Below are 12,333 nucleotides of genomic sequence, written 5' to 3'. Positions count from 1 at the left end.
ATCCTGACCGTATTATAATTAATGTAATGTTTAATTCGCCCAGCAGGTGAGGCGAGCGATTCTTCGTTGTTGCGTTGCTAAGCTCAGTTCAGTTGAGTCAATTGAGTTAATTAGTTATTAAATTAGCAGCCCGTGACAAGATGATGAATTATAACCCAGGTTAGTGCTCGTTTTGCAATATTTATATAAATGTCTGGATATGTCCGTAAAAATAAGCGAGCATTACAGGCCGCAAATGTCGGCATCTCCGCCAGCGCCGCCCGCCACGCTTCTCCCGATCTCTCGGCTGCAGATCGAAATGGACGCACGGTATATGTGTATATATATATATATATATATATATATATATATATATATATATATATATATATATATTGGATAGTGATGCTATTTTTGTGTGTCTCTTTATCTAATCATTATTCATCTTCATGTTTAGAATCAGTCGAAGAGACAGAAAAGCAATGCAAAACAACTGAAAGAATACAAATACAATACCATGGACGATGGATAATATACTACCATATCACTCACCTTTTCACATATTATATGCCAGGTATTCGTAATCAAGTTAGTTTTCCTCTTAAAAAAACTTTCTATCTGCAGATATTCAGATAATACCTGTGGAAGAGAAGAATTTTACACAATTCACGTCCCACGTCTCATATGAAGAAATATAAATAAAATTATGGTAACACTATGTGGAAGTAATTCAATTGTTCCTTGGCACCGCACCATCTCTGCGTGTTTTTTAAGTGAAAATACTACAGGGTGACCCAGAGATGTATACCCATTTTGGAATGAACATTTCACAGTTAATTGTACACCAAACTGTATTATTTTTGTTGTATAATGTGTGTGATCTATTGCCATTTACTTTATATTTATTTATTTATTTATTGCAGTTACCATGGAGTCGTGGTCGGTGGAACATTACGTGTTCATGTATGATGCCTATGTTGCAGCTCAGAGGTTCAGATCCTGGTGGTGTTTTTGGAGTTGCAGTGCCTGTGGTTCGAAACTGCTTAACTGATTTTAAGATTGTTTTGCATGTTGGAACTGATCCATGCCGCCTGACGTGGAAGAGCCGGCGGAATAACCTCTGAGCTGCAACCACTGAGTCGCCGTTTTTCACATAGGCATCATACTTGAACACGCGATGTTCCACCCACAACGACTCCATGGTGACTGCAATAAATAAATAAATAAATTAATGTATAATGAATGGCAATAGATCACACACATTATGCAACAAAAATAATACAGTTTGATGTACAATTAACTGTGTAACGTTCATTCCAAAATGGGTATACATCTTTTGGTCACCCTGTATATTATTAAAAATTTAACGTGAGAATTTATACGAGGGTAAGTCTGTAACTAGATTACAGACAGTTATATGAGAGTTTATGATGATAGTAAGCAGTTTCAAAAGGTGTCTGTAGATGATAGATACTCTAGCACACGTGTCACGGTATCTAGTGACAGGTGAAACGCAGTTCGATATAAATTATTTTTGTTTATTGATTCATTTTATGTTCAAATATAAAAGTGTGAGACTCTTTATTTTGTGGATAAATTTGTATCCGAGCCAGACGTCGGGAGTTGGGAGACGGGTTTTTCTTGAGTGACAGCCGAACTGTCATTTCGGCTTAGAAGATGACATATTTGCACCAACGCGGAGAAAAGGAAAGATTATTTTCGTCGCGACCGGGCTTGAAGTCGCAGCGGGTGGGCGAACCCATTTTTCACGGATGACCAGGAAAATCAGCTGGAGCCCAAGCCTGCAAGGATCGAGGACGCGCGGGTGACCGCGTTTCAAGACAATGGAGAGAGGTCATTTCCATCCCCTTAGAAACCGAAGCCAAGCCACTTTAGCGTGCTTCTCAACGGACGAATTTGAATCTCTTATAAGAACAAGCATACTAGGATTCCAGACAGTTTTGACCCGGATTTCATAGAGAGAGCATCTCCGCGCTACACTTTCGAGTGATTATTGTTTTGTGTCCGTGGACTTTGTTTTTCTTACGTACCGTGAGCGAATTGCAGATAGAGAGTTACCGGTGTGCGCCTTGTTTTGGTAAAGTATTACGCGGTGATTTGTTTTTGCCAAGCGTGGACTACATAAGCATGGGCGGCTAAAGGAGATAGAGAAGGGAGTCCGTCGACTTCCCTGACACCGCAACGATGCATCGCCATCTTCCGATGAAGCCAGCCAGCCAACGCCAAATACGACACCCAAGCCAAACGCTGTCCAAAGCCCGAAGCCCGTTACCAGAGAGAGAGAGAGAGAGAGAGAGAGAGAGAGAGAGAGAGAGAGAGAGAGAGAGAGAGAGAGAGAGAGAGAGAGAGAGAGAGAGAGAGAGTGTGAAGGACGACTCCAGAACGACGCCCGATGGAAGCCTGTTACCAGAGAGAGATGATTGCAGATCGCCGTCCAATGGATGCCCGACACTAGAGAGATTCCGGACCGGCGCGTGACCACGTACACCCGACGCTAGTGACAAGAGGATCGCCCGAAGTGCTAAGGAGGTGCAAGTACACCATATGGTTGCAATTATTCTTCGTCGCGATCGACCTCGGAGAACAATTTCGCCACAAAGGAACCGTGTGCAAGTCCCGCGTCCAGGGGAGACGAATGACCACGCAATGTAGCAGAGTCCGGTAGAGTATACTTCAGAGGGTCTATGTCCGTGTAAGCGTGCATTGTTAGTATCAACACCGTACTGTTAACGCCGAAGTCTCACTTATTTGCAAAGTGACTCAGGAACCCCGAACCTAACTCCCGTGTCTGATAATTTTTGATATTGTTATAAAAAAGGGTTATTTCATGTTCATTTGTTCTAATTTAATTGTCTGCATTCAGAGTCAGAAGCTCCATTTCATTACTTTAATATTTAGTGTAAATTGTCAAAGTGTGCTCCATTTCTTGTGTAACCGACCGCCCCGTCGCGCCATTTAATTTGTCAATAGTTGACTGATGAGTCCTTTTTAATCGTGGAAAGCGTAATTTTTATATTTCAAGGTCGTGCGCGTGAAGTAGTATTATTTGTTGCATAGTGGTTATTAATGTAATTTTTGCTCGCGCCGACGATTGATTAGTGTATTCCTGCAGCTGGAGCCGATTAAGTTTTTGCATCACTATGTAATGGTGTAGTTGTTCTCATTGGACGAGAGAGGCTGATGTGTATAACCCCCGTCCGAGAAACTTGTTAAATGTCGTGCTTACGACTGGATTCATACGTTCATTCGAACGAAAGATTTAACCACACCGACCCAATTGTCTTAGTTAACCGCTTTCTGAGGACTGGCGCATAAATTAATTTAAAAGAGCACAGGAGCTGGCAGAAAAATACCCTAAATTCACATAAAGGTTTAAAACTAAAAAGGAATGATATGTTAATGAGATCCATGGTTTGTATCTATACTTCACATGTAAAAATACCTCAGAGGTGTGAAAGAGAGAAAGAGTGAATGAGTGAGAGTTTGAGGAGGCTTTGTAAACAGTTGTTGATTGCAATATTTTTTTGTTGTTACAATATATATTCACTTTTTACCGTTCGTCAGTGTTGTTATTTGACGTTTTTTTTCAGGTACCAGATATTATGCTATTAGTGTGTTATGATTGTTCGAATCTACATATCCAAGGTAAACAAAACAGTGTAAAATTTCAAGGTATTTATCCCCGCCTCGCAATAGTATGACAATAAACGACCGTCTCAGTACCGAACTTGAAAACGTGGACCGTAAGAGTCACGACCGGTTTCCCGTACACAAAACAACGTTTGGCCCCGTGCCGGGGTATGAATGACACGTCATTTCGGGGACCGTGAGTGCACTCGTTACACACGTCGGATATGCCCAACCTCAGTTTAGTATGAAAAAAATTACTACCATGCTCTAGTTTATCAACCAAAGAGCACGCGTTCTTGTGAGATTTTTCTGGAAAAAGTACTTTCGGAAAATGATGGTCATGAAGAACTACTCAGGTTTTGTGCACAACTAAGCCCATAAATTCTCACATTCTCCATGAGGGCTGATCTGCTTGTCTCATTGACAGCGAGACAGAAGCAAATTTGTAAAGAATGGAGATAATTAAAGCTTACAGTCGAGTAGACAGTGTACGAACAACTGATATAGAATATTTCTCCATGAATGAATACATTTCACACAATAATAATAATTGCAGAGTCAGTATGAAATTACAATGCATGTGCACGTTCGTACTTGCAATAAAAAGATTTAAGATTGTACAGTGGTTATTGCTGCTGAATTCAATAAAAATTGCTCTCTTTAAGGTTTAAATATGTATTCTTTTAAATTGTAGGTAACAACCGATTTAAATATACGCCTTCCATAAACTCGGCTAGGATAATTTACCTAAAGCAGTTCCTTCCGAAACTATTCCAAAGGCTCGAACAAACATCGTTCGCTTAGAAATTTCCACTTCGAGTACGAAAACTATTAACAAATGAACTGCGGAAATATACAGGGTGTCCCGATAGGAAGTGGCAATACTTTGGGAAATGGTAGTATTGGTGATTGTAAGCAAAAAAGTTCATATAAACATGGGTCCGATTTTGAACGAGAACTGAGATATGAACAGGAATAAAAAATGCCGCCACCAACATCAATGCAGTCACCTATAGGAGGTGTGGGAGCAACTCCCCACACTTTCTTGACCCAGTCGTGAGTGGGAGTGATGTAGTCAACAACACGCCCCTGACCGCCTTTACCCCTCTCACAGGTACCCGTGATAACATTTTTTTCAACATTAATTTCTTGCTTAATTATTATGTACTAATTACTGCTACACCACAAATAAATGCAATAAAAAATTGTATCGGCATGTCCATTCTACTATTTACTTACACTATTCCCAATACATTTCCATGTTTTACATGTTACTGTTTTTGTTTACGTTTTTCTACTTCATTTTTATTTCTGTTAATATCTCAGTTCTCGTTCAAAATCGGACCCATATGTTCATATGAACTTTTTTGCTTAGAATCACCCATACTACCATTTCCCAAAATATTATCACTTCCTCCCGGGACACCCTGTATATTCCAGCAGTTTATTTCTTAATAGTTTTTGTACTCGAAGTGGTTTGATTGATTGATTGATTTGTTGTTCTAAGTCCACTTTATGCACAATAAGGCTAATCGGGACTGGACCTACAGTTTAAAGTGGGATCCGAACCACTTGTGCGTCCACTGGGTATCGAACCCGGGACTCCTTGATTACAAGGCAACAACGCTACCACTGCGCCATCGGGGAGGCCCGTACTCGAAGTGGAAATTTCTAAGCGGACGATGTTTGTTCGAGCCTTTGGAATAGTTGAGTGTCTATTTTCTATGTTTCCTAAAAAAAAAACTATATAACTCTGATATTTCATTGCTTACCCACAAAAAAATATATCCTATACATTGATTTCACTTCAAAATTGAATATAAGTCAGTTTTGACCCTAAATTTCAGCCATTTGCATTAGATATGGTGAAGAAAGGTACGGAACATAAAGTGTGACCTGAAATGTACTGAAAACAATTTTCTTTACCCCGGATTTCTATTATTTTTCTTAGCTGAGTTATCATAATTATCGCAACTGTCTGTAAAGGCCAAAAAAAGGCAAGTCATGAAACAAAAATGGCCGCCATTTACAAACGAAGTCTAGTTTTGGAAAAATAATGCCTGCTTGGAACTACCCTTATACAGAGGTTATAACGACAAACAAATTAAAATTTGTAAAAATGGTCGAGCGACCAGTGCTGCACCATTTCGTACGGATTAACCCCTGAAATTTTACGCAATGTCCAAAAAAACGTTAATTTTTTGTTAGAAGCAGTAAAAGAAACATAAATGTTATTCTTTCTAGAGAAAGAGCATGTCTTTGCAATGATTTTTAACATAAAAACTTGTGGTTCCATCAAGTCTTCATGCTGAAAATTCAGGTTTTCACAACTTAGTTTCCCATCACAATAATTAGGCTCATTATTAGTATTTTTATATTATTTTGTAAAAAATGTTGAGTGCTGATATATTTTTATCTGAAATCCTCAATATTTCGTTGAACATTGTGTAAAATTACAAATAGATATGATCATTGGTTAAGGAGAAAAGAAATAAAATATAAGCAAGGGAGAGGATCTCAAGAGTGACAGACAATACCGTATCGTGCCGAAGGCATGACTCGAATCCGGGACCCCGGGCCCCATAGTCCGATAGCCTAATCATTTCATAAAAAGGGCCCGAGTATGAAAGAAGCTGGAAAGAGCTTCTTTCAAGTAAATGCCACCTGCGATCTTCAGCGGATGTAAAAATCCGCTGATACGAATTCTTCCGGAATCTCAGGAAGATACTGCAAACACAGCTTTACGCTGAAAGCACCGTTATTGAGAGACGCGGTCTCTCAACGGCCGAAGTTCGAATTTCGTTTAAATAGCTTGAGAGAATATTTCTGCCCCCAGTCGGTATCTGAAATCTATAGCGTGCACAGTCGGTGACTCGGAATTATACAAGTTGATGAACTAAGAAAGTTATGGCGTGAATAGTTGTTACCGAACGTTACAAAAGGAGTTACAGCGAGGAGTAGTACACTATCGGAAAGGAGTTTTATTTCAGTAGTGTTTCATCAGTGTTCATCTACGAATCAGCGAGTCGACCGTCACTTCAAGATCTACAGGTAACGAACGTTCCTCTATCCTTGTCTTTCATTTTCTCACACCCCTGCCAGACCAGTCCATTGTAGTGTTTAAAGTTTAATCGTGAGTGTTGTTCTTATTTCACGGGACTAGCCCCCTTGCTTGGTTAAGTGTAGACGTAGCGCTTCAGAGTTATACCGCCCTCTTACGATACACCTCTCGCAGCTAAATAACCTCGAATATCAGGCTTCACATAGCCTATCTACGATCCCTTAAATGAAACCATTCGGGTTTATACGTGGTGGAGGTTTTGCGCGGCCTTTTTTTTTTTTTTTTTTTCATACATTTCCCCTCGCGAAATGTATGTCCAATTTTTCGTGTTTATTTTTGCTCCCTGAGCTTTAACACGTTCACTCCGTTTATGAAATAACTTAACCGTCTATTATTTTTTCCGCTACCCGTAAACTTTCCATTTTTATTTACATTTTTGCGTCTTTTTTACCCCCCCCCCCTTTGTGTTTTTATGGGCTTTCAACGCGCGTTAATTTTGACTACACGGTCCCCTAGCGAAGTGTCGCCACCTGTTCGAAGCCCGCCTTAAACGCGTAATAGCGGCCGAACGCTCCCCGCTGAAACTCCTAGTCCTTTGGTTTTTCCTGTTTTATGAACCCCCTTATGCTCGAAGGCCTCCAGTTCAATGGAACGGCCGGGGAGGATGTCATGCGCTTTCTTGACCGCGTAGACAGCTTCGCAACGCTTAATGAATGGACTGACGTCAAAAAGTTGCGAATGGTTTCTGCTTTTCTGGCAGGTTCAGCGCTTCGTTGGTTCGAAGGCTGGAAAGCTGTACAGGTAGATGAAGTAGTGACCTACGATTATTTTAAGGCCCAGTTGCTCGACGAGTTTACAGCCTCGGCCGATAAATTGCAGCTGAAAGAGAAAATCAAATGTCGCCTCCACACGGACGTCGAATCTGTCACGGAGTATATTCGCGACAAGCAACTAATGTTGCACCGTCTCGATCCCTACATGCCCACGGCCAAAGTTATCAAACACTTGACCAGGGGCCTCCAACCGGAATTTATGCGCGAGACTTACAAGCGAGAATACGCTTCCGTCCCGGACTTTTTACGGGATTTAAAACAAGTCGAAAAGCTTCAGTTCCTTATAAGAAAACGTAAGGCTCAGGAGCTCTTGTCCGATGCTAGTAAAGATTCCCTGCCGCGCCAGATGGGCGACCTTCACGCGCAGAGTCCCAGGAATCTCGTGCTTCAAAACACCGCAGCGCCGGCTCAGGATCTCCCACGGACCGGTGAAACCCCGTACCTTGAACAGAAAGTCGCAGCCCTTCAAGCTGAGCTTGACTCACTCAATCATAAGTACGAAGGGAACTCGAACCCGAGACCTCTGTCTAATGAGACCGGTCTCGCAGAACAGTTAAAGACCTTGTCTCGGAGGATCGATGCACTTTCCAGTGCTTCTCCCCGCCAGCAGCCGCCTGATGTAAGGAGGTGCGATGATAACCATAACAACCGCGCCCAGTCCTCCAGAGGTTCTTTTTATAACCCGAGAGCCTTTTCGCATCGCAACCAAGGCCAGTATCGCCCGCAGTTTCACGATTTTAACAGGTCTTCCCGACATGACCGAATCCAGAAATGGCCGGGCGGAAATTCACGTTTCCAGCCCCCACGTTTTCAATCATCTTCGCCGCGAGTGGAGCAAGGGGAACGCCGAGACGGAATTCCGTGTTTTCGAGGTTCTTACCCCCATCGCACAGCCAATGTTTGCCAGGCCAGGGAAAATAATTTAAAACGGCCAATAGCGACCGGGGGAAGAGACGTGCCAACGCCCCCTGTTGTTAACTGTCTATCCGTTCAGATGTTCCCAAACGCAGAGTTGGTATCTATTAGCGTATTGCAGGCAGGTAAACCGTATAATTTCATTCTTGATACGGGTTCTATGATTTCGGTCATTGGTGCCAAGGACGTTCCAGCCAGTGCACCACGTTTTCAGATTCCCACTCTCATACAGGGTGTGTCAAGCACACCCCTTGCGGTAAAGGAGATCGCACTTTTAACGTTTTCCGTAGATGGCTTTACTTTCCGACACCCCTTTCGAGTTCTTCCGATCTTTGAACAGGGTGCAATTCTGGGGAACGACTTTTTAAGTAATCAGCGGGCTACTTTGGACTTCCACACAAATCGTCTCACCCTATATCGTTTTGGATCTCCAGTCAAATCTACTCTTAGGGCCACTACCCACAGGGCGTTCGACGTATCTATGAAGCTCGCGCACATGATAAAGGCTAATCTCACTCCCGAATTTGTCGCGGCGAGGAAGATAATAGTGAAACCTCGCTCTCACCTTTGTATTCCCGTGCGTTTGGTGAATGGTATTGCCGATTCCGACACGTTATTGGAACCTGACGTGCCGTTTCAACATAAATCTGGTTTATTAATACCCTGGGCTATTTTAAATGCACAGACCACCCTTCTCTCGATTAGCAATCCATTGACGCACAAGATTACCATTCCCAAAGGTCAGCGTCTTGGTTCGGCTGACGCGTGGGAAATCCCGGTCGCCCCGGCCAACCCGACCGGGGACAGTGCGCGTGACACCGCCGGAAAATTTCCCACCCCGCCTCAGGTGCATGTCACAACAGAAACTGAAGATGCAAGTAACGCATCTCCGGTTAACAAGCAGTTCGACATAAATCCGGGCCTTACGCCCGTACAACAACAACAATTGTTGCAGCTCTTGAATAAATATTGCCACGTTTTTTCTTGGTCCGAAACTGACTACAAATTACGTACACCGCATTCGCCTGAAAGACGATATTGTTTTCCGGTCAAGGCCGTACCCGGTGCCCATTCATTTGAGAAGAGAAATGAATGAGCAAATCGACTCCCTGTTACGTCAAGGGGTCATCCGGGAATCTACGTCCCCTTTCAACTCCCCTGTGTTCTCGTGCGCAAAAATAACGGGAAATACCGCATGGTGCAGGATCTTCGTGCACTGAATTCTAACACCATCTTTGATGCGATTGGTATGAACGATCTCAATGAGACTCTATATCAAATGGGCGGCAAACGTTTCTATTGTAATCTTGATTTGCACCAGTCGTATTTTCAGTTACCCCTGTCGGAAGACAGCAAGCCGTATACAGCCAGGAAAAGGCCAATTTGAACTTAATTTTGCTGCAATGGGCGCCAGCACGGGTCCCGCCGGATTAACAAGGTCGATTCACCTGGCTAGTGCACAAATGGATCCTTCCACGTTCGCCTCCTACATGGATGATCTGTACTGTTTTGCCGACGAGTTCTCGGTCTTATTGACCACCCTCGAACAACTGTTCAAGTGTTTAGAGGCGGCCGGTTTGAAACTTACCCCTTCTAAATGTTCCTTCGGTTATAGCCAGATCATCGCCCTCGGGAACCGAGTTGGCCGTTTCGGTTATTCTATCTCGGATAAGATTATCGAATCTATTACACATTACATCCAGCCCAAAACCGTGCGTCAGGTGCGCCGCTTTTTGGGTCTTACTTCCTACGTCCGGCGGTATATTAAAAACTACTCCGACATTGCCGCACCGCTTCAGGCTTTGGTAGGAAAGAATAAGCCTTTGAAGCATTAAAAAAGGCTCTTATTACGGCCCCCATTCTCTTGCCGTACAAGCCTGACAAAGAAGTTCGGGTTTATACTGATGCATCGACTACCGCGATTTCCAGGATATTGATGCAACAAAACTCTGAAGGGCGTGGCTCCCTTGTGCGTATTGCTCACGAAAATTGAAAGATCACGAGACTAGGCTCGGGATCATTGAACTTGAACTGCTGGCCATTCTTTATACGTTAAAGAGCTTCAGGTTCTATCTTTTAGGACGCCATTTCTTTTTGTTTACCGATAACAAAAGTATAACGTATCTGCGCACCGCTAAATCTCTCTCCCCTAAACTCTTACTTACGTTGGTCCTTATCGATAGATGAATATTTTTTTACGGTTTCCCATTGCCGCGGTACTCAAAATCCGGCGGACCCCTTGTCCCGGGATACTGGTATCGACTGGTACTGGACTGGACCGACGACGCACCAGAACAGGAAGAGACCAAGGTTTTATTCATGCAGGATAAAACCATTGATATTGCCTCTCATCAGCGCGCGGATGAAACCCTTGGCAGTATCATTCGCATTTTGGAGGATGCACAGGGGGAGGGCAGCCAAGTCCTCGCCCCACTCCAACGGCAGGCGTGTTACCATTCCATCGAAAATGGGTTGCTCTAGCGGCTCCATCGAATGGCCTCGGGCGCACAGAAGCTTCTGTGCATACCGACCGCCCTCCGTGACATGGTGATTGAATCTCTCCATTCATTGCCGACCGGAGGCGGCCACATGGGTTTTTCCAAAACTTACAATCGAGTCCTCAAGGAAATTTATTTTCCCTTTATGAAGAACTTCATACAGCGGAAAATCAGGGAATGCGCAGTGTGCCAAGCGAATAAGAAGCCGCCCGGTTATCGGGCCGGCGAGTTATTAACTTATCCGCCGCAGAAACCATTCCAATCCATCGCGATTGACTTCAGTGGCCCTTATCCCGCTTCAGGATCGCTCAGACATAAATATATACTCGCGGCGACTGGCTTTTCAACCCGGTATATGGTCGCACGTTCGACTCCCGACGTGTCGGCTCAAACGGCGGCCGACTTTCTGTATGAAGAGATTATACTCCGGTTTGGGATCCCGGAGACCATCCATACCGATAAAGGAAGCGCATTTACCTCTAAGCTTTTTCAGGAGTTGAATGAAAAGCTAGGAGTAAACCTCAAGTTCGCGCCTACGGCGTGTCATAATTCCTTGAGTATTCAGGAGGAAGGACATTGCAGTTTGCAAAAGATTCTCAAGAACTATGTAAATTCGTCCCACACTAATTGGGAAATGTATCTTGGCCCCGCCCTCTTTTCTTATAATACGGCCCGCCAGCAGAATTTGCGTTATTCGGCGTTTTATCTTTTGCATGGTTTCGAACCCCGTACTCCCTGGTCCGCGATTCTCCATAGGAGCGTCTGTGCAAGCGTAGAGAATGAAATGAGATTTAAAATCCTGGATAAGCACGTGCAGCGGCCGCAGAACATCTCCAAGCTCGCCACCACGCCGTTAAGCCAGCTTATGACCGACGACATTCTCAAATCTCGTTTAATAAGGGCGATGAAGTCCTTATTTTCGATGCCACCAGCGCATCGGAACTTCTAGAAAATTTTCGGGACGTTTCACCGGGCCTGGTACTGTAATCGAACGCGTTCACCCTAATTCGTACCGGGTCCAATTCACAAATAAGCGCGGTCAGGTGATTTGTGACGAGATCGGGATACAGCGCCTTAAACTGTATCATCCGCCCCATGACGATTAGCGAACACCGGGAATGAGGGAAGGTTGCCACACCCGCCCCCCCTTTTTTGGCTACTTACCACGGTCACCTATAACTTTTGCTATATATCAGTGGTCAATGAGCAGCAACGATCAGACAGGCAATTTTTTTTGACAATAATTTTAACTTCATACATAAATCGCTAATAAATAAATATCTCCCTTCTCTTATGCGAAAATGTTGTGAAAGGTATTATTTTTCGCCAAACACTGCAGCTGCACGTAGTGCAGACTGTACGTCACCCACACCAGAATAATGAAGGTCACGAAGAA

The 12,333-nt window shown here is 43.6% G+C and overlaps 1 protein-coding gene across 1 annotated transcript; it reads left to right on the top strand.

Moving 5' to 3' along the window:
* The first annotated feature begins 9,842 nt into the window (after positions 1-9,842).
* LOC145986929 (uncharacterized) lies at positions 9,843-10,274 on the top strand. Its single transcript, XM_083121393.1, has one exon. The coding sequence runs from the start codon at positions 9,843-9,845 to the stop codon at positions 10,272-10,274; it is 432 nt and encodes a 143-aa protein (XP_082977519.1).
* The last annotated feature ends 2,059 nt before the right edge of the window (positions 10,275-12,333 follow it).

The sequence above is a fragment of the Lepisma saccharinum genome, chromosome 4, assembly GCF_977018435.1.
Source record: "Lepisma saccharinum chromosome 4, izLepSacc3.1, whole genome shotgun sequence".
Lineage (NCBI taxonomy): Eukaryota > Metazoa > Arthropoda > Insecta > Zygentoma > Lepismatidae > Lepisma > Lepisma saccharinum.
The sequence above is the reverse complement of the archived record's forward strand: the minus strand, read 5'-3'. Positions and strand labels throughout refer to the sequence as shown.